Source organism: Phaethon aethereus (assembly GCF_964289735.1).
Source record: "Phaethon aethereus genome assembly, chromosome: 1".
In the NCBI taxonomy this organism is placed as follows: Eukaryota; Metazoa; Chordata; class Aves; order Phaethontiformes; family Phaethontidae; genus Phaethon; species Phaethon aethereus.
Genome location: NC_138575.1, coordinates 11,594,848 through 11,618,740, shown reverse-complemented (window position 1 = coordinate 11,618,740; position 23,893 = coordinate 11,594,848). Strand labels below are relative to the sequence as shown.

Sequence of the window (23,893 nt, the reverse complement as noted above, 5' to 3'; positions counted from 1 at the left end):
TTAGACATATTGTCTTTCTAGTTCAAAGTGATAGTTACCTGTATGTCAAACTAACCACCCATCCTTCGTTAGTTTGTGTTGGGATTCCATTTACAACTCTCAAATGTTTTGTTGAGGCACAAGGAATGACAGTATCTGAAAGCAGGTCCAGAGATCACATTTTACTAAAAACAGCGGTAGGAAACCTGTACAGTTGCACATAAGGACCACAAGAAGGTCAATATTTATCCTGGATTAAGTTTCCTGCACTAATGAAATATATTTCTAGAGCATCAAAACTACTTCAGTGAAGCTGGTTCAGTCTATATATTCACATGGAATATAAAATACATGTATTTAAATAGGCTTATTACAGACATTTATATAGTTAGAAAGCAAACATTAAGAATCATTACCATATCTCACCACTGGTAAGACAGGACAGTGAAAATAGATAAACTAGTGTAATAAAGCTATTCTACATTTTCCTCTTATAAAAGCAATTTTTCCTAAACTGTATTTTTTTTCTATCTTTAACTCTTCTTTCTCTTGTTTCCCAATTGCAAAGAAATGTCTAGTCTTAGAGGATACAATACATGCACTGCACACTACATCTGCAAACTTACCATCCAAGCTGGTTGTAGCAGGAGTTGTATCACCTTCACCTAGACAGACATATAAGACATCCATAATACAAAATTAAAACACATCCAAAAATTGAATAGAGTAAAAATAAACAGCAAATGACATTTTGTTAATTTTAATAGTTCACAAAGTTTAAAACTTCAATGACTTCTTTAATACTTCGCAAAAGCACAATTTGGTAAAGATTAACAAGAAGGCAGAATTTCATTCCAATAGAATGAAATAAGAATTAAGCATTTTGCAACAGGAATTTCAAGCATTTTTCTTCTTGGTTGAATCCTCAATACATCAGGCTATCAATCACATTCCATTTACATACTTTGTTTGAACAAGCAAAAGGTGAAAAATGAAGTTGTGACTTTTTTATAAGCTTTCAGGAATGATAGAAGTCATGTGATTAAGTCCAAATCAGATTTAATGAAAATTCATAATTTCCTTAAAAACCTTTCAAACTTCAAAGGTCCTTATATGATGTTATGAGCAAAAACTTATCCTTATCAAAATACGTTCCCCAAAGTCTGGTTTGGTTCTTTCATCTAGTCCAAGCCAAAATACAGTTCCAACAAGGGTGCTTAAACTTGATTCAGAATCTTTTCCTTCAGTGAAGTCTTCAGAGTGACCCAGCATTTTGAGCTAGAGGTACAGGTGTAGCTACTTAAAATTTTCATAGGTAAAATTTAAACAGTCTCATCCAACTAGATTTCCATCATTAAGAAAATATAGATATATATAAAGGTATACAGCTATAGGCATAGTTAACTTTCCATGTGTATGTGTACACAAATGCATATGTTTATGTGTTTGTACTTATAAGTACATATAAATATATATATAGCATAATTTGAAGAGACCAGTTAAAGGCACCAGGTAAGTACACCTGGGAACTGCCAGCATTTTTTCTGTACTGGTTAACCTGGTTATCAGTACCTGAGTGAGCTACTAGTAGTTTAATACTAATCCATACAAATTACGATTGTAAAACAGACATATTCCAGATCTGGAGTTTGAGTCAAGGAATCATAATACTCACCATCGCCATATACCCTACAAATGTTTGCTGCGAATATTTCCTTAGGAATTCATAGATTCAGACAATGAACTCAGAATGAGTGAATAAAATTTACATTTCTTCAGCTGTTGTTCTTTATCTACATTGACACAAATAACCTTTTGCACAATTTGTTTACTCTTCACATAGATGCCAAAATATCACCTGAGCCTTCAAATATCACCTCTTAGAGATCCTGCAGTTCAGACTATGAGGAAATGCAGCAGATTGCTGCTAGGAATGAATGCAACATTTTCCGTAACCTCTAGAGATCACAAACATGCATTCAAAAGTCTGATTTACCATTTAAATATTCTCCCAGGATATACAGCATAGTGATTTAGAAATAAGAATTGAAGAGAAGCATTTTGCGTGTAAATGTGAATTACACTTTTTTTGGCATAAATCTATCTTTTCCCACTTAACGTCAGTTTATTGCTGAATTTGCTAGGATTTTTAATTCTGTTTATTTAAGCGATTTAGATTTTAACATGCAACTTTGGAGGAGTGATGTTCCTAATTCTTGCCATGAGTTAAATCATCCCATAAATATCTGAAAGCAAGATCTTATTTATATAAATACACTTCAGCATATATATAGTGACTTACCCTAACTTTACAAACAAATACAAAACACACAAAGAAACTATGAAGCTTGTAGCACAGAAGATAACTGTAGCTGGGTTTCTTGAGGCCACAGCCAGCCTTCTGACCACTAGACAATTCTTTGTCTCCATCCAACCCTCATTCAATAGCTAGATCTGTTGGAAAATGTTTGACCATCTGTAATAGCCCTTTTATGCTCCTGCTGCATAAATAAGCATTAAAATCTCCAAGCTGGTCAAGGAAAAGGACCCCTTGTTCATATATTGCACAAGCAGCTTCTGTCCGTTCCTTCTCAGTCATGCACAAATGATTCTTGATAGAATTACACATTTTCTGCTGCCACAAGTGACAACAGAAAGGTATACATACACATGTGACACCATGGCTTCACTGGGACTGCACAGTTGACAATGCCTGAGGCGTACCCAGTACTCACATCGAGAAATAGGGCAGTAATCCCAGGGAACGAGAGGATCATCTGTGTAACACCAGGGACCATGAAAATCATCATCTGGATTGCGGCAATAGTTTTTCTTCAGTTTACTAACATCTGGTTCTCTGAATATTTGTATATGCCTACAGGGAAAAAAAATTCAAAGTGCTGAAAAGCTTTATACTATAGCCCAAATTTTCAAAGGTTAAATGTCGCTTTGCTCCACATTGTAATATTAGCTGATTGAGAAGCCTACAGGTCAGGGTTTAAAGCTGGTTAAAATCAAAGGGAAGATGAGACCCAAATATTTGCTGGATCTGGGTCCAAGTTTCCTCTGGTTGGTATTTCAAGCACTGTGTCCACCGGACAGCTGGGAGGTTTCTAGATTTCTCACTCAAGCTAAAATCCCTGGATACCCTCAGGAAGGGTCTTTACACTGATTAGAAGAGCATCTGTGTTGATTTCAGCAGATCTACAGGTCTCTCCAGGAGCACAGGTACCTTCTCCTTCCAGATTAACAGTTAGCACAAGGGACCACTGAATCTGCAAAGAAAGCTGAATTTCAGGCAAAGGAAGCACAAATGCAAGAAAATTAGCAAGACTGAGCTACAGGCAAGGAGGAGGATGAACATCTCAAACTGCAGTGATAGGTCACCTAAGTTGCAAACCTACATGAGGCACTTCAAAGGTGCAAGTTTGGGGTGACGATGTGAAGGAAAGCAAGGTGTTTATTTCTGGCTTGACAGGCAGAAGCATACAGGCTTCCTAAGTTACAGCTGCACTGCCCCTCTAGCTCATAACCAACCCTGCATGCTGCCGCTAGCACACCCCTAACCAGAGTAACTGCTGAAGTGAGACAGCTAACTCACCATAGGAGATCCCAGATGGAAAATTAGCAGGATTAAGAGAAGAAAGGGTGATCTCTGCTTGAGATAATATTAATGCAATTACATCAAGCATGGGCCCGTGCGAGCCTCATGAGGTTCAATAAGGCCAAGTGCAGGGTCCTGTTCCTGGGTCAGGGCAACCCTCAGTACCAATACAGGCTGGGGGATGAAGGGCTTGAGAGCAGCCCTGCTGAGAAGGACTTGAGGGTACTGGTGGCTGAAAAGTTGAACATGAGTTGACAACGTGCGCTTGCAGCCCAGAAGGTCAAGCATATCCTCGGCTGCATCAAAAGAAGCATGGCCAGTAGGTTGAGGGAGGGGATTCTGCCACTCTACTCTGCTCTGGTGACACCCCACTACCCCATTTGGTGTCCTGCATCCAGCTCTGGAGCCCTCAGCACAGGCAAGACACGGACCTGTTGGAGTGGAGCCAGAGGAGGCCACAGAAATGATCTGAGGGATGGAACAGCTCTGCTGTGAGGACAGGCTGAGAGAGTTGGGGTTGTTCAGCCTGGAGAAGAGGAGGCTCTGGGGACATCTTGTTGCAGCTTTTCAATAGTTAAAGAAAGATGGGGATAAACTTTTTAACAAGGCCCGTTGTGGCAGGACAAGTGGTAATGGATTTAAACTGAAAAAGAGTAGATTTAAAATAGATGTAAGGAAGAAATTTTTGACAATGAGGGTGGTGAAACCCTGGCCCAGGTTGCCCAGAGAGATGGTAGATGCCCCATCCCTGGAAACATTCAGGTTCAGGCTGGACAAGGCTCTGAGCAAACTGATCTAGTCAAAGATGTCCCTGCTCACTGCAGGGCGGGTTGGACTAGATGACCTTTGAAAGTCCCTTACAACCCAAGATTCTATAATTCTATGACCCTGTTAATTCAAGCTGTCTCATTCATAGCTAACTGAAGACTTGTCAGAGCTCTCAAATTTCATGAACTTAAACCTCTACCTCTCTTACCTAGCCAGGACACTGGAAAATGCATGCTGTCTCTGATCCTGTGTAGGGAAAAATCCATAGAGTCCAGTTGGTGATTCCAGACAGTGCCACTGGTTTGCCTTTTGCAATATTGCTTCCCCAAAGGCTGACTTACTGACTTACATGCCTTCACCTGATTGATCATCAGGTCAGCAGCAGGAATCAGGTACAGCCAAATTCCAAATGACAATGACTAATATGTTGGACATTATGACTGTGGTGACCATGAGCACTAATTCAAAAACAAGTACCAAAGTTAGTATAGATATAATCACAGCAACTTCAGAAACTAAAAGAAAATGAAGGGAAAGCTGTTTTGATCTGGGCCTCTAATGTGTGCAATATCTCATACACAGCAAATTTTTTTATGAATCTCTATCTTTGTGCAGTATCTGAAAGTCATTGTTCTTGTTACTCCTGAGATTTATTAATGTACTGTTCTGAACAAGCAGAGGCAATGCTGAGAATCCTGACATTATCAAAAACATCTTGAAAACTCACAATTTCTTTTGTACTTACTGCTGATTAATTTTTACCTTAACAAGTAAATTAAAAGTAACTTGCCATTTCCACTACTTGAATATGAAGCCAAAGTAATGATAAACAACAGAAATTGCAAGTCACTTTAATGGCATTTGATGTCAGTGTCATTAGACTCATGATTCAGTTTCAGGTTGCAAGGGACCTTAGGTGGTTTCAAGTCCAACCTCTTGCTTGAAACAGCATGAGCTATGAGATCAGATTGATGAGATAACAATTTCCTGCTTTATTCCTGCTGTCCTCTCATTGAACAAAACTTTCAAGGACAAAGATGGGGTAAATCAGGCCAGTAAACTAAACACTAAGAAACGTCCCAAAGCCTGCAATTAGTGGTTAGCCTTCACAAAGACATGTTGCGTAATATATTTAAACACCGAGAGAAAAAAAAAAAGTAAAAAAAAAAGTAAAAAAAGATACTAAAGCTCCAGGGCGTAAGGGGCTATTTTAGAATCACTGCAGAAGAAAAAGAGATGCCATCTGGAGGCAGTATTTATTCAGGACTCACTGAACCATCTCTTTCTGTTTTGTATGTACACACCTACGTAAGTCTTCAATATTCTTGTCCCATGTGGAGCAAGTTAGCCCAAATCTTGTCTTGGATAGATTCCCCATGTAACTCTTGCCATTGCCACGATAACAATCTGAATAAGAATGTTGAGACAAAAAGAAATGGAGGGTGATTGTGCAACATTGAAAAGAAAACTTCCTTTCCACCAGTAATCCAAGTGGTTAAAGACAAGTGTTATATTTAGCAAACGCAATATAATATAAATCAGACAACCGTATAAATCAAATCATAAAGAAAATGGGAGAAAGTTTTCAAATTTAGATACATAATCTCCTGCTTGAGGCCTTCATTCTCAACACAGTAGCATTTTACATTTTCTTTGACTTAGATAAACTGGGAAAATTTATTTCATAAATAGTTAGTTTATGGTTAATTTAGAAGGGTCACACAGAATATTCTAAAAGTTGTCAGGAGCTGTTTTATACAGAGCAAAACAAAAATGCCCCCTTAGTACTCTGTCCTCAAAAAACAGGCACTCTTAGCCTATTTGAAACAACTTACTTACCTTTGCATAGATTCTGGATACTGGCAACAGTATATAATTCTAGATTTAAGTTCTACTTTGGCAAAATAAAAAAATTGACATGACTTTAATTTTCATGTAATTCAAAAACTTGCCTGTTCACTCCAGCAGAAGTCATGTTTAATTCATAAGCTTTTATCACAAACCTTTCTGAGACTGTTCAAGAGGATTGTTTAAAATGATCACTACTGTAAAGACTTTTTGTATAAAACATTTCATTTCATAGTCATTTTTACTTGTTGATAATTGATACTTCACAGAAAACACAGAATGAAAGTCAAAGTTTAATCCTTGCTCTGACAGAACTGCAACTGCAACTCTTTCAAATTTTAAGAGAAAAAATAGCTAAAATTTAAAGATGGAGATCTTAATACAGCCTGATGTAGGGTTGTAGGTCTGAGGTCTAAACCTCAGTTTATGCTATGATCAACATCAGTTCTCATGGGCAAAACAACATTTGCCCGAAGACTCACAAGGGACTTAACAGGCAGAGGTAACAACTTGAAGCTAAGAGGTTATATGGGAAGTCCCACATGCATTTTTTAGCTCAACATCTTTTAGTCAAGCAGGTATACGAAAAAAAAAGAAATAAAAAGATCACATTTGGTGGTCTCATTGAAATTATAAAAAGCATGTGAACCAAGGAAGTAACCTCAGCTCTGGAAAAAGGCTTTTCCAATTAAGAAAGGTAAGACAGTGGAGCAGATCTTCAGCTAATATAAAATGGCACACATATTCACCTTGTCTAAAATCAGATGCAAAAGAAATCTTTGCTGCAGTTTTTCCCTGCTGGAACTGAAACAGGAACTGAAAAATGAATCTCATTTCAACCATGATGAATCCCAAGTATGCAAATAAAGCCAAAGTGGAACTACGCAGGTGTAATGCAGATGTACTGAGACCAGCTTCTCTGGTTTTCAAGCCTGCCTATCTGCTGTTTGGAACAAGACAGCATTCACTTAAAATCACATTATCGCCCTTCCTTCTGTTACCTTGTTCATTTGATACATCACACTTCGGAATCTGGGAGCAATAACCAACCCGGATGTTTGGGTCAGTGGTAAAACACCAGGGTGATTCAGACCCGTCTGGATTTCGGCAGTAGTTCTCCCTTAAATCCCTATAAAAAGAATTATGTTAGCTCACAGCAGGGATAACCTAAAACCATTGATGCATTCTATTGCTTTTTATTATGAATTAGCAATAATATAGGCTCCTTAAGTTCTGTACATTCCTGATCAGTGTCAAGTGCAGGGAGATGAGGAGCCAGTAAGAATAAAGTGTCCAGAAAAATATAGTAATTGTAATAAGAATATGGTTATGGAAATTCATTTTCAGTGCACTATGTTTTGACTGGATATAAGATTTCATTTGAAGATTAACAATATTTTCAATGTAGCTTATTTTTATTCAGGAAACTAAATCAAAATTTGCATGCAAGCTGACATTGGATACACCTGCAATCCATTACAAGTGCTTTAAAATACAAACATTACCAAAGTGCTTAAAATTCCCTGCACTTTGTATGGTTTTGCTGAGTTTAAAGAAACAGTCCTGTAGACTGTCAGTGATTCACTTAAGAAACAGAATCTTGGAACATAAAAAAATATATGTTGAAATTCTATACAGCTGTTACCTTTAAAGTAAAAGTTAGTCACAGGGGAACATCTTTAAATGTGTCTTGCAGATTGCATGAAATAGTCAAACCTCTTAAATGTAAGTTTTATTTTCCCATCTCCTCACAGTTGTTGCCATGTTCTGTGTATCTCCCTATTTCACTGTTTTTCCATCTGCAGCACTTACTGATAATAGACTATGGAAAGAAAGGGCCTAATACTGTAATTCTTACTCATGTGAGTTTTGAACAGTTGTACCAGCAGTTCTGTTGATTTTACTCAAGCTGTTGGCCTGAATAGCCACGATGCTCTCAAGCATCGGCTGAATAAGCAATCCTAATATTGTTAGCCCCTCTACACTGCTGGGGACACTGTTAAAACTGCACAAGGGCTTAATCCTGCAGCAGGGTTACATAGGCACAAGGCAAATTGGTTTAATTCATAGTTTGTCTGAGAAAAACCTGTGGGATCAGGCTCAAGCATTCACTACCAGGTAAATTCAAGGTAGTCCTGAGCCTGAGAGAAGAGGCTGAGGATCAGTCCTATTTTCCATTACAATAATGATTGTTACATTTTCAGTAGATGTGTTACAACGCACAGTATTTGATCAATAAACTGAACAATAGTAGTGAAGAGATGAAGACTACAAATCTAACTGTTTTGCTCAAACAAGCTATTGTTAGAGAGATAATCTGAACTTAGACTTGAATCTTTTCTTTATTTGGAAAGACCTACACCATTAAATTCCAGCACAAGCCCAGACTGTTATTGAGCTATCAATAAAGATATTTAGTACAAACCACACTTTGGGTCCATGCTGATCAGCTAGGTTTCCTCTCTGCTCAGTGAAAAAAAGGACTGAAAGGCTATGATTAAGGTTAAGATTGACTGCCTAAAATAAGTAGATTATGCACATCCTGGGAGTTTATGAACTGTGCAGAAAGGTTATATTGACCAGTAGTTCTTCAGGTAAAAGCAGTCCTATTTATGCAAGTGCATTCAGTAATGAGACAGAAAAAGGATTAAAAAGATGGAAAATAAAACAAGTGCTCTCAAATATTATAATTGTCAAGTATTGCCAATGAGAGTACACTTAGGTAACGTTTAGGATGGCATTAAATCCGGCTGGCGGCCGGTCACAAGCGGTATTCCCCAGGGCTCGGTTCTGGGGCCGGTCTTGTTCAATATCTTTACAGATGATCTAGATGAGGGGATCGAGTGCTCCCTCAGTAAGTTTGCAGACGACACCAAGTTGGGTGGGAGTGTTGATCTGCTGGAGGGCAGGAGGGCTCTGCAGAGGGATCTGGACAGGCTGGATCGATGGGCAGAGGCCAACTGTATGAGGTTTAACAAGGCCAAGTGCCGGGTCCTGCACTTGGGTCACAACAACCCCATGCAACGCTACAGGCTGGGGGAGGAGTGGCTGGAGAGCTGCCTGGCAGAAAAGGACCAGGGGGTGCTGGTTGACAGCCAGCTGAACATGAGCCGGCGGTGTGCCCAGGTGGCCAAGAAGGCCAACAGCATCCTTGCCTGTATCAGCACTAGTATGGCCAGCAGAAGTAGGGAAGTGATCGTGCCCCTGTACTCGGCACTGGTGAGGCTGCACCTTGAATCCTGTGTTCAGTTTTGGGCCCCTCACTACAAGAAGGATGTTGAGGTGCTGGAGCGTGTCCAGAGAAGGGCAATGAAGCTGGTGAGGGGTCTGGAGCACAAGTCTTATGAGGAGCAGCTGAGGGAACTGGGGTTGTTTAGTCTGGAGAAGAGGAGGCTGAGGGGAGACCTTATCGCTCTCTACAACTACCTGAAAGGGGGTTGTGGCGAGGTGGGTGTTGGTGGGTGGTACTCTTCTCCCAAGTAACTAGCGATAGGATGAGAGGAAATGGCCTCAAGTTGCGCCAGGGGAGATTTAGATTGGATATTAGGAAAAATTTCTTCACTGAGAGGGTGGTCAGGCATTGGAACAGGCTGCCCAGGGAGGTGGTGGAGTCACCATCTCTGGAAGTGTTCAAAAAACGTGTGGATGTGGCACTTCAAGACATGGTTTAGGGAACATGGTGGTGCTGGATTAATGGTTGGACATAATGATCTTGAAGGTCCTTTCCAACCTAGTGATTCTGTGATTCTGTGGTTCTGTGATATTAAGTTAAAGTCACTAACCAAACTGTGAACAAGTACTCACCTTCATGAAAGAAAACCAATAGTAATGTACCAGCATTATTATGGAGATTCAGGTCCCAGATACACTTCACAATCAATTTAATTGGTGACCAAAAGCTTGAAGAAAAAATTCATTAAAAACCCTACAGTTTCACACAAGTTCATCTAGAACTAATATTTTGATATCTGAAGAACTGATTTTCCGATGTTCAAGTGGTTTTCAGCATCAGCAAGTAGAGTAAATGCATCAGGTCTCAGAGCGAGGGATAGGGATCCTTTGGGCTACTTTGATGGCAGGAATTTCTAAATGTTTGAAAACTAAGCTCTTTTCCCACTGCGGTAACACCCACGTGTCTGTACTCACTTGCACCTGAAGTTCTCGGGAGTGATGTTGTGCTGGTGAGGAAACTGGGAGTCCCACCGCTGGCACTGGATTCCACTCCATATGGTGTTGACTGTGCCACGATAACCTTCACCCTGCCCTTGAATGCAAGTTGACATCTCCACTGCCACCTCTGTGCTGTTCACAACGCTTTCATCTGCAGAGCCAGAGAAGAAGAGTCGTTTTATTTTCCTAAGTTTGAGCCTGTCTCAGGTTGTCAGGTTTGAATTCTACATTGCAGTTCTAATTGTGGTAATTGGAATTCTTCGATGAAATTGCCAATCTGATGTCTTTCACAGAATAATTTTCTCTTCTTCACATTCACAACATCCATGAAATCAAAATGGGTATTAGACCTTATGCTAGTTTCTCTACTTGCAGGCAAAAAATCTATAAAATCCGCAACATTTTGGAGCCTTTGTTTAGTGAGACACCTGGCCTATGCTATATCATTAAAGGTCAGGAGATACTCTTGGTTACTCTTTCCAGTTCAACAAATATTTTCTCATTCACTTAGCTTTACACAACCGAGTGACCACTCATGTACACAGTTAAATGGGTTAATACATGTTTGCAGGATTAAAACCCAATTGGTTTTCTCCAAAGAATTCCCAGAATATGAAGTCACAGGAAAAAAGATGCAGATAAAAAAAAAAAAAACAAAACCCAAGACAAATCCTACTGTAAAGTAATGTGCTAAATCTTTTTTGAAACTTCTCTTTTTAAGACTCATTTATTTAGAGAAAGAAAACCAAACCAGCCCAGCTTTTGGAAATCGAAGATCAGTATTCTCTCTGAGAGAAATGTTTTAGAGACCAAATGTTTTAAAGACCAACAAATTCATCAGACTCAAGATCTTTTACAGATGTTGATATACTCTACATTCACCCTAGCGTGGGCTGCCTTGAACTAAATTCAGAAAAACAGTGGGGTTTTTTAAATGACTCATTCACATAACTTGAAAGATTCTTTTTATTTATTATGCAATTTTCATAATTGTAAATTAATGGCACAGATATTGCATCAGATATATACAAAGCAGTACAAAACTAAATATACTACTGTAAAAGCAACACTTCTACAATGTCCCAAAAAGCTCCCAACGTAATATTTTTTTAAGTAACTGTCCATCTGTTGGTAATTGCTATTGTTCACAAGACAAATTTTATTAATTACCTTAAAAGTATTAGTTGCCAACAGTAAGTATGTTAATAAAGTTTTAAAATTAGTTTTCTTCAAATGATCCAATGATTAGAACAATATTTGTGTGTTACTCATAATATAGTTCATTCCTGGTAACTTCAGCCAGTTCTATGAACTTGCAGAGAATATAGATCTTAAGGAAACCAAATGTCATAACAGATGGGATTGACTGATTTGTTATCTAATCTTCTATGTTAAAGATCACTTCCCTGTCACATGATAACATCAAGTTGTGCAGTTGAATTATACATTTCTCCATGCTGGAGAAAATTTCCCTTTTTCTCTTCATCTGGTTGATGTTTTTACATCAGTGTTTCATGGTCAAATTAATTTCCTGTTCTTCCTTCCCAAGGCACTTTGTCTGCAAAGGTTGCCCGTTTCAATGGGATTGTGCGTTCCAAGCTCAGTCCCAAGTCAAAAGGACATTGCATTGTGAGTGTCACAAGAAGGTTTCTGCAAGCTGACAAATGCACACTTTCTGGTGGATTTGTGAAACAGGCTTGCAGCTAGTCACTATATTTTTAATTGTTATTCATTTTATAAGTAATTGGACAAAAAAATGACAAATTCATACACTTAACAGAAATACATAGCTGCATATTTCAGGTTTCTATCATCACTAATATATGAAAAAAATTGGAATTATATTCTAAGATAGTTCCTAAACTGATTAGACTGGACATTGCTGTGCCACATTCAAATATATATTAGTCTTTTAAAAACATAGATGCAACACTTTTATCAAAAATTAAAGGGATGTGGTGTGCAATTTGGAAGAAAAAATTTACCCACCATGATAAATTTCAGCATACATATAACACCCTGGCTGCATAATATTTCCTAAGTAAATCAATAAATTACAACTGTATAACTCTAGAAAAAAATCTTCTTAAATAGCAGTAATTACATAAAAATTTGACCTAATACAAGCTATTACAAAGACCTTATTTATATACAAGAAGTTACTATTTCACCTGTAATGAACTGTATAGTATATCTGCTCTGTAGTCAGTCATACTAGGGAAAAACTAACTAAGTTGATGTTTACGTATCTTTGTGTAGTTTATGTTTTTTAAAAAAATCACATGCCTGAAACAAAGTAACCAATGCATCAATTTAAGCAAGGTCATAAAGTTATTTTGCCGAGCATTCCTTCTAATATATCTACAGATACAAACCTCATTGTTAAACCTTACACTATGTGTCTGTCCAGTGACCTGTATCTGTAGATCAGATTTTACAACAATTTGTCCCCATCAAAATATTCTCTTTAAATGAATCAGACAAACTTAACTTTCACATTGTCGTGAATACCCACACATCCAAGCCTCTACTGGAAAGACTTACGTTATAATGGCTAAGAAAGCAATTATTTCAAAATCTGCAATGTGTGATGGATTAGCAGCTGCTACTAATTTGTGGCAGCTCTCAGTAAGAATTCTAGTGATAAAGAGGATCACTAAGATATTTTTATTTCAATTAATAAAGCAAGTCTATCATTCAAAAATGTCCACATAACTCTCCCCAAAATCTTCTTGCTACACCACCTACATTTCCCACAAGCATCTAGTTTTGAAACACAAATAATGAGATCCCAAAATATTTCTGAAATTTAATTCTGAAATTATGAGGGCTTGTGCCCTCAGAAACCATTTCTCCCATTCTGGCTCCTGGGTCTCACAGAAAGCTCGAAAATCATCAAAAAAGGCTCAAGCAATCCTTCATTCAGATGGTGATTTCCATGAACAAGCACTATGGGAAGAGTCTCCCTGTTCATGTGAATGAATGGTGGGCTGGATGTGCACAGGGACATGCAAAAGCTTGAGGAGTGGTGCCTGCCTCATCAGGCATTACAGATCTGCAGACCTTAAAGCAGTTGCCAAACTTTAAGTGACTAGGTTGTGCAAGACTACAACTTAAATGAGGTTGGTGAAACACTGGCACAGGTTGCCCAGAGAAGTGGTAGATGCCCCATCCCTGGAAACATTCAAGGACAGGTTGGACAGGGCTCTGAGCAACCTGATCTAGTTGAAGATGTCCCTGTTCATTGCATCAGGGTTGGCCTAGGTGACCTTTAAAGGTCCCTTCCAACCCAAACTATTCTATGATTCTATGGTTCTATGATTCTATGATTCTATGATTCTATGATCTCCGTTCAGTTCCGGTCTTGTTCTTGAGGCTAATCACTCTCGTAACCCACACAGTCAATTATCTAAAGTTTAGTAACTACAAGCACGAACATCAGATGTGCAGACCACTGGTGAAAGAGTCCTGAGACCACACTCACCAGTTCTCTTACAAGGTGGAAACAAGATGAAGCTAAAAATCAGTTAAGGCTGAGTTCCCACTTTTATCCTAGCAATTCCTCTCCTGCACCTCCAAGGGCTTGTTCCAATGAGAAAGCCATTATGAATGAAGTTAGAAGATGAATTTAAGTTCAATAAGCAATCCTTACTATGTAGGCAGGTATTTTAATTTCATATTAGAAGTGGGGGGTTTTATTCTAGTTCAGCTTTTATAGTTCTGAAATGAAATAAAAAGTACTTTTATAGAAGATCACACAAAATACAATCTTATAAAAGACTACTATTTATGATTTATTAATTAAATGTCTCTTCTTATTCCTGTATGAAACTTCATTATGTATGGAAGAATTTGGTAACTGCCTAGCAACATTTTGCTACTTTTGAACTTTGTTGCAATTTTTTTTTTAATATTCTGGATCACTCAAATTAACCATGTAATTCAGACAGCTACTTGAGGACTTCCTGTTAGTAGTATTTGCACTTTCCATGTTCACTCTGAAATCCCCAACCAAAGTGCAATAATGCAAAGGTTTCTTTTTTGCTGTAAAAGCTTCCCTATTTTGATACTTCAAAATACATAACTTTATTAATAAGAGTCAGCTCATAGATACTTTATAGATACTTCAAAATATATAATTTTATTAATAAGGGTCATCATGCATTCATAGATACTTAAGTAAAGAGATGAAACATTATCCAGAGCTTCATGTGTAAAGCCACAGATAGTCTTCTCAGTTCTGGTTCTCACAGTAATGCCAGCATGAGGAAATCAGCAGGGGCCTTGAGTCATTCTACAGCTGAACTAAACAGTTAGAGTACTATTTCTGTCTTTAAACCCAATGACTCAGAAGAAAACTCCGCGCAAATTTTAGGTCAATGGTGAAAAACCTACTGACTTAAAATAAGGTAAGGATTTTTCTGGTGTATTCATGTTCTTTCATGGTAATACTATGTATTTGTGGAAGAAAACATAGCTGGAAAAGAGGCAGAGCCCTAAATTACTTCATCAGGAAAATTCCTACTTTTGCTTATATCATTGCAATGTCTTTCCTACTATGTCTGTCAATAAAAGGAAAATGTGCCTTGATTTGTAACAAAAGATTTTAAAAAGTAGATTTTAAAAGATAAGAGGAGCCTAACCCAGTAAAGAAAGTGTTTTAAACACAACAAAGATTTCATTAAACATGATCGATACAATTCTGCAAACATCAGTAAGAAACTTGAGTGGCATTACGGGGAGAAGCTGTTCATGCTCAGTTACACTGCCTCCAGGACCTCTACCTCAAGCAATACGATGAATAGTTCTGGGTGGTATGGTAGTGGCAGTTCTTTTCTTTCCATGTGTTTCCTTCAATGTACCATCTCACGCTATATGAAACATGGAAAAAACACCCCACTGATCTCTAGTGCTCAGGGTTTCTTTTAGTAAAAACATGAGAAAGTGAAGAAATAAATTGGACTCAAGCTCAAGAATCACAGTACTGAAGAACTCATTGTCACCGAAAACCTCCATACCTATAGTTCATTTATGCTTGAGCACAGAGGGATCTTTCTGGGTTGCTCCAGTATCTACAACTGGACTTTACATCCAAACAATTTTTAGTTTAAATACATTCAAAAATATCTGGATCCAAATTTTCACCATTAAGACTTCTTTGCAGCTTCAGAGCTTTTTATTCTCACTTCCAAAACTATCATAGAAATGATGAAAAGGATCTGAGAAGGTTCTTTTTTAAGGATATGTAGATTAAGCCGTTGCATACACAATGACTGCTGGACCTCTACTATGCCTCCATGTGAAGCAAGGTGGAAGGTAAGACTTCATCAACTATTAAACATCAGTCTCTTTTCATTTCCTCCTTTCTATAAACATCTTTATCTTACATAAGTATTAAGCTTAAACTGAGTGACACTTTTATTTGTTTACATACCATGATTCACCAAATAACTCTTCAATCAGAATTTCACATTCAAATGGGCAGTTGAAATCTCTGCTTCTGAAGGATAAGTAATCTAATATTGGTGATTCTTTGCCTTCCCAAAGCTGTAGGCACACTGCAGCAGTTAATTTTAGACCTAAATTCTCAATTTTGCTGTTTCATTACTTGCTCTTTCCCATCAAACTCAGACACTTCTTGAATCGTCTCAGGGATTTTTGGCTCCAGTCACCCCTGCCTATTCCCTATGAGTACTGACAGCAAAGGCTAAATCCATGATAAAATCAGCTGGGGTGGTTGGAAAACAGGTAGGCAGCAACCAAACACTGTCCTTACCATAATAATTCCATATAACTCTGCAGCTCTTGAATGACTGACATATGTAGCTTCCTCATTTCTGGACCTCAGCACCTCTCTCATAGCCTAATAGCTCATCCATAGAACTGCAGCTATCTTTCTTTCTTTTTTTTCTAAAGCAGTATTAGCTCCCCACTCCTTTCTTCCCTGTAGTCCATGTCCTCATTCATGCCAAAGTAACAGTCTTTTTTTTTTTTCATATTTGCTGTCACTGCTTCCATTTCTTCATTTCATCCTACACTTCTTTATTGCTGTTATAGTTGTCCTTTTATCGTCTCTTCTAACTAAAAATTGTCTCAAGCCAAAACCACAGACACATATGTGAGCAACTTCAAACCAGTCCTGGGGTCCCCGAAGTCTTAATCCAGATCCAATTTTTGCAGCTTGAGCCATCTCTAATCCCTAATTGCTCCTGTCATCTCTTTCTCACAGCCCTGGCTATAAGCCACAATGTTTTATGCTGCCTTCTGTGCTTGGAAATAAAGTTACAATGCCCTCCTGTCTCTTCAGTCTTAAAAACATATTTGTTTTCTGAATGCTTCCTTCCACTGACTTTTTTGCCGAAGATTTTGTATATGAGCTGTTGTCAGCATTTTGGCCGTGGAGCATACTAGCACTCATGACATGTAGCAAAAGCCACAAGCAGCATGCTGCCTTGTGGTCACTCCCCCAAAGAGAGGACACCTACGTTTTTGTGTATGGTCCAAGCACTTGGATTTGCAAAGCATTTTTTCTAATTAGTATTTCTTGTAAAATATATAAACAGTCCTCAGCATAGGAATTAAAAACCTGTGTGAGAATCCAAACCACAAAGCTATAAAGACACATAACTCATGATCTCTTTTTAGTATACTGAGATTGCACACAGCCACAGCTTCAGAAAATGGAGCAGCCACTGAAACCCAGAATGGCCTAGTGTTTTGGGCTCCCTGCTAGGAGGTGGGAAAACAGTTTTTCTATGTGCCTCAAGAAAGACAGAAAACTGAAAACAGGGCTCTGATATTTTGTGTTGGTATTCTGGTCACTGGGCTGGTGATATAACAGTAGTATCAGCAATAAATTCCCTCTCTGGGTTATAAAGGAAGGCACTGAGCAGCATCGCATCTTATTGTAGATGACAGTGCCATATGCATGTGCTAAACATCCTTTGAAAAGATCTGCTGGATTAAGCACTTTCAAGATCACTACTTTTGTATTCTTCCTCATATAGATTGGTTCAGTAATTTCCACAGATCTACAGTTTTCTGTAGTGAAAACACAGTTTAACATGGGAAATTGCCACTGATCTAATATACTTTCTAACTGAAGATGAAAGAAAGAATTTCTAGTTAATTCAGTCAATTTTTGCCTAGAAGTGAGACAAAAGACTTCTGTCACAACTTTAAAATCATTACATTGTGAAGTTTTTTAAATTTCATTTTGCTGATTACCTTTTCTTCAGGACTCTAAGTGTGACTTGGGTAGACAAAGGTGACATTACAGTAGTTTGCAGGAGACGTCCCACCCAACTATTTTATAAAGCTTAGACCAGACTGTAGAGACTGAAAGTGAGCTTACGTGACCAACAAAGCCAGATGTGAATCCTCAGAACACTGACACATCAGCTCAGGAAATGCCAAAGGATAAAGGTTTATAAAAGTTGCATTTGTGAAACAGTCAGCTGTAACTTAGGAAATTTTTTTTTTCATACCAGGGGGAAAAGAACAGATTTAGTATGTTACATATGATTAATTTATTTAGTAGAGAAATGTAGGAAGCATGGTTTATTAAAAAAACCCACGTAAAACAAACACAAACCAAAAATCCAAACCAACAACAACCCCTAAATTAATGAATCAACTACAAAATTGGAAAGACGATTCAGCTATAGAACTACACAAGACTGTGTTCACAATGCAGGGACAGACTGAACTTTCCCCATTATCAGAGATTATCAATAACTCTAGACCCAATTACGTGAATTAGCACTGTAGTTCGCAGGCAAGACTTTTGACGTGGGTGTGACAGTGGGTGCCTGACACAAAACAAGAAGTAGTGCTGTTAAGCTGCTTCTGTCTCCAGAAAACCTGATTACAGGCATTGCCCGAAGTGGTAAATTAACCTCACTTTTTTACAGTGCAGTAATTTTGCTAATTTTAACTACTATATTAGATTTACAATGACATATGATAGTACAGAATAAGTTCAATTGCTCTGCACAGGAAGTGCATTAATAGTATTCTTTCTCAACCTTTGGATTTCAAACTATTGTCCAACTGATAAGAAGCGACTGATATTCCAAGACATTGCACTGGCCTAAGATGGAGAATCCCATGTTTCCCCCTTTAGATAGCAACTGCTCAAACATAAAGGATCATGTCAGAGCCAAGCCATTCCCTCTTCTCTCTCCCATCCCCACAGTATTTATGTATATGCTAACATTATAGGAAAAATACAGGATTATATTACGGAAACAGACTTTTTGTGAGACCTACTACTGTCTCTATTTTATCTGGATTTTAGATACCCCAGTAATAGTTTACCTTGGTTTAGATAACAACAAAAACAAGAAAATACTGAGATCCCTGAAAATAAAACATTCAGTCATTAAAAATCACTCCTTTTATTATTATTATTGTTCTTTTTTTTTTTTTTTGAATTCTCACATAAATCCAGTTCCAGGTGAGCTTTATTTTTCTTTTTAATAGAATCTATTTTCTTCTTCTGTTCTCCTCCCAAGAGAGCCAAATGAGTTTTACAATGACATAAGCTTAGTGAAATGACACTTAGAACTAGATGAAAAGCAGAGTGTCTGGTTTCGAGGATTATTTTTTTTTAACACTCAATTTTGGTTAAAATTGAAGCAGGACAACAAAGGAAATTGAAATTTCCAAAACGGCAGAACTGAGAGAAACTGACTTTCTCATGAGCTAAGATGACACTGAGTTTCACTGAGCAGTTTTAGAAGCTTCTCTTTGCCTCTACTTCACAGAAAATCAAAATTACTATTTTCCCTTTTCTGCCTGTATTCCTGGGGGCTCCACCACAGGGCCTGGGCAGGTGAAGCTGACAGGCTTCTACAGTATGGATTCAGTGAAAGTCATGCCTTGTTTTCAGAAATTGTCTTTATTCCCAAGATGTTATAAAAAAAGTATTTTGAGTAAAGATAATAAAAAAATCTGTCTAAGAACAAGACTGCCTTTAATATCATGCTTGTACACTGATTATTTCACATGTTGTCAGTTCACTAAGGGCAAAAAGTTGGACTCCAAATCTGTCAATGAGAAGAATGGGAGATAAGAGAGGAGATTGTCACCTGTAGCTCTTACAAGCTGTGAATAAGGCAAGGAATTTCAAGGGTGCAAATTTTGGTTTCCTGATTAAAGCATGTCCCAACAAAACTTAATTCTACCACCTGCCTCAACCCCAGCATTACCATAAAAGTCTAGAAAAACTACTTTACCCAAGTTTTCAAGGGATGTCCAATAGGACCACCTTCCTCATTGTCCCTGTACTGCTCGTTTAAGACAACTAATTATCATTAGAACAGAGTTGTCAGAGCTACCACTAAAGTTAGCAGGATCTGGGCTTTGAAAATAGAACATGCTGCAGAATGCTCTAAAAATTCTGAACTAAAGCATCTCAAAGTGGGCATCCAATATTTGTATACCTTAACGTTACTTTGATTCAATTCCCTGTCTGTAAAGTGAAGATAACAAAACCCACCATCTTGTAGTTGACTTATGAAAATAAATTAATTTCCTGTGGAGTGCTTTGATAGTGGAGTGTTGAATATCACAGAGAAACCCATGAAGAAATTAATAATTCTGTCTTCAACACAAGACTGAACAATGTGCAGGAACCGAGGCCTAGAACCACACAATGTGTAAGAGGGAAAGGAAGCAACGAACAGTTGTTGACAGAGAGCCCTGAGCAGGGAAGGTGTGCATGCATCTACTCCCAGCTGTAATGCAGATCCCCAGTATGGCCAAACTAATACTGTAGATGACATCCTCATGATGATGTTGCCTCACTTTTTTAGTTCTTGATTTTCCTACATTTTGATGCAATTTCCTCTAGGTAAGATATACACATATTCCAGTGCTAAGTAGCACACAACTCTTTTATTTCCTGTCCAGATTAAATATAATGTCTTTATGGGAGACCCGATTTGAAAGCTACGTTTAAAAGTCAGTGAAGTGCAATGAGTGAACTAGCTGTGGTCCTATATTGCTTGAACTATCTGTGTCCAGATTTTAGAAAGGCAAAGGAAGTAATAAATTTTGCTTGAACTCACCACACGTTTTAATTGCACAGAACTCCCAGGGGGTGTTAGGGTCAAGAGTGTAGCACCACGGTCTCAGCTTGCCATCAGGATTGCGGCAGTAATTATCATCAAAGCCCTTGTCAGGGTATCTGCAAACCACAATGAGAAACGTGTCAGGGAAGTCTTCCTGGCAACACTGCACAGGCTCGTACAAGGTATTTAAAGGACAGTCTTTAGCAGAGGCAAACAAGAACCAGTTCCTATTAACCTTGGGTCCGATCCTGTGAGATGGATGCAAATACTCTTTTAACACTATTAGAAAGCTAATGACATAAAATCTCTTTCCAAATATGCAGCAGAATCAGACCTCCACCGAGGGGATTCCCTGCTGTGCTAATGCACAGGATACCGGATGGGGTAACTCTGCTAATTGCTAAACTCTTGCTCTTCTTGTGTCTGTCAACTGATGACCAGACTCTAAAGCCACTCGCTTTTTTGAAACAGCCCAATTAAGTGTGGATTATATAAACACTGCCTGGCATGTCGGACTCATTAAGAAAACAGGTTCTTCAGTGCAACAGCCCTGGGTTCAAACTGGAAGCTATTTTGAATAGCTATGTTACTAATGATAGCTCCATTTTTGTAATAGAGCTCATTCTAGGTCATGCCCTCATTTCAAGTATTGGGGAAAAAAAGAGGAAAATAAGGAAGTATTTCTGTCTCACTTTATCTCATTAAGATTTGAAATTATTGTGCCATTTAATTGTTTCCATGTTCCTACTGCTGTCATTGAACCGTCAGGCAGATATTCAAGATAAGGAGGTTCTTTATGTATAAATGTGCTATATGAACATCTATAAAGTCAAAAAGAAGGAGATAAATGCATACTTTTTTTTTTACATTGAACACAAATTGTCTTTGCTTTCCAGTTTTATTGAAATATGTTTGTAAAAGAAACAAAAGTAGATTTACCCCTGAGGGAAACATGAAAAGTATGTAAGAGAACAACAAAGTTAACTACCTGGGAACCTAAACTCATTTACAACTGCAAGCAGAAGTATTTCGCACAAGCAAAGGAAAATATGATTTACAAGCATGTGTTTTTGCTAAGATGCTTTTTCTATCGAACAATCATCTTGATTTTGACTCATGTATTTGCAACTTGATCTCCCATTTCTTGGGAAAAATTGGGTTCATTCATCTATGCAAGGGACAGGAACAGGTTTTAAGCAGAATTGAAAAAAAAAAAACCAGCAACCTCCCCCCGCCCCAAACCCACAAACAAAGACCACCAACAAGCAGAAAACTCACAACACTAAGAATTTAAAGGCAGTCAGGAATGTGGTAGGTTCAAATCTAGCAGCAGTACTGTTTTCTGCTAGGTAGAAGAGAAACTGTAAAGGAACAAATTGTGTCCAAGGATTTCTCAATCAGTTAATGTCTAACAATGTAGCAGAAAATTAGATGGCTTTTGCCATTTAGTAGGTGCAGTGATGAACTTTGATGTTGTCAGTACATGCTCCATGTCAAGTAACAATGAAGAGTCCATGGCAATACCCAGGAACCAGTGTGAATCCAGGCATGGCAAAATATCTGCAGTCATAGCTCCCAAAAGACATTCAAAACAACTGGGGATATAAAGAATCCACTTTTTAAAAGTCAAGTGTCTGTCATAAGAGTGAACGCTCTGTCCTTCCTAATATTTTATGATAAGGTCCCACAGCATGTCAAAAACTTGTTATTCACTAACAAAAATTTAAGTATAGGTGTAACAGTTCTTCCAGGATCAAGCTTTGAGTGTCTTTGTGCTATAGAGTAATGTCCATGAACTTTATCTTTCCACCTAGTACATCTATGTGCCTGTTGTGGTTTAGCCCCAGCCAGAAACTAAGCCCCAAGCAGCCGCTCGCTCACTCCCCACGGTGGGACGGGGGTGAGAATCAGAAGAGTAAAAGTGAAGAAACTCATGGTTTGAGATAAAGACAGTTTAATAAGTAAAGCAAAAGCCACGCACGCAAGCAAAGAAAAACAAGGAATCCATTCCCCACTCCCCATGGGCAGGCGGGTGTTCAGCCATCTCCAGGGAAGCAGGGCTGCATCACACATAATGGTTTCTTGGGAAGACAGACGCCATCACTCTGAACGTCCCTCCACCCCTTCCTTCTTCTTCCCCCAGCTTTATATACTGAGCATGACGTCATATGGTATGGAATATCTCTTTGCCCAGCCTGGGTCAGCTGTCCCAGCTGTGTCCCCTCCCAACTTCCCGTGCACCCCCAGCCTGCTCGCTGCTGTTGTTGAGCAACAACTCAAACATGAGCACGTTATCCACATTTTTTCATCCCAAATCCAAAGCATAGCCTCACACTAGCTTCTGTGAAGAAAATTAATTCTACTCTGGCTGAAACCAGTACAGTGCCCTTTTCTAAAGCAACAACAGCCTTCCCAGTCACTGGTTCTTCCCACAATGTTCAGGCACACCTCTGCCTTCCTTCATAACCAACAAGCAATAGTTCCTCAGTTCCTATAAAACAGGCCAGCTAACACCTTTAAGACACAAATACTAGGGATAAGATTAACAACAGGACTTCAAACTGTTCCACACAAATAAACAGTGAGACTGTGGAGGATTTCCTGAGAGCTCATCCCTTTGCTCTGCACACTTCTCCTTCGCCCATTACAGTTGGGCACAGACTTCTTGCTTGGACCCAACAAATAGGCCAAGGTTTCCAAGATCTTTCAGAACCCTACATATTTCATTTTTCACCCCTTGAAACTGCAGTAGCTGTACTTCATTGCTGAAACTGAAATGAAGCATTAAGATACATATCTGGTGTCAAAATTGAGACTTTTTCTCAGTTTCTAGGGGGAGCGGGGAAGGGTGTTAGACAAAGAGAAAACATAATCTCTTTAAAGAAACAGATGCTGATCTCTAGCTCTGTTGGAACTAAACTGAAATTTAGTGTCTAAAACTCTTCATCAATATTTCTTTTCACCTTCTTTTTGTTTTAAAAGTCATGCAGGACTGGAAACTTGATATAGTATAAAGTAAATTTTCATACAAGTGATATAAACCAGAGTATTTTAATAAAAGGATACCCGGAGTTATTCAAAACTTATATGACTTCAACCTTACTTCCCTCCATGCAATAAGTACCTATTTTCACAGCATATTTGATTTTGAGCAGAAAATATGAGCAGAGCATGTTGTTCTCTATGCTGCTTAATGCCTATCTAAGTCGCTATCCTCAATAGTCTTTCTTCCATATGGAGGTGTAATCCTGCCTTTGAGGAGCACACAAGAGAACTGGAGCTTCAGAACACAATTCTGCATCCAGTAATAGCTAAAACCAGGTCATGCAGGAGTTGTTTTGGGGGATTCCTGCTGCGAGCTTTAGTCACATCTAAGTAAACAGGTATTATCAATTATCTTCAGTATGTGACCTCTGAAGGGAATAAATGTGGAACAATTCATTGAGGT

The 23,893-nt window shown here is 38.4% G+C and overlaps 1 protein-coding gene across 1 annotated transcript in view; it reads right to left on the bottom strand.

Moving 5' to 3' along the window:
• Positions 1-23,893, bottom strand: part of HGF (hepatocyte growth factor) — a gene marked incomplete at both ends in the record, with an annotated part of 58,974 nt that overhangs the window by 8,682 nt on the left and 26,399 nt on the right. The window contains 7 exons of the mRNA XM_082010910.1: positions 39-135; positions 606-644; positions 2,715-2,854; positions 5,656-5,758; positions 7,201-7,328; positions 10,346-10,520; positions 20,443-20,561. Of these exons, the coding sequence (XP_081867036.1) occupies positions 39-135; positions 606-644; positions 2,715-2,854; positions 5,656-5,758; positions 7,201-7,328; positions 10,346-10,520; positions 20,443-20,561 (801 nt within the window). The remainder of the gene's footprint in view (positions 1-38; positions 136-605; positions 645-2,714; positions 2,855-5,655; positions 5,759-7,200; positions 7,329-10,345; positions 10,521-20,442; positions 20,562-23,893) is intronic.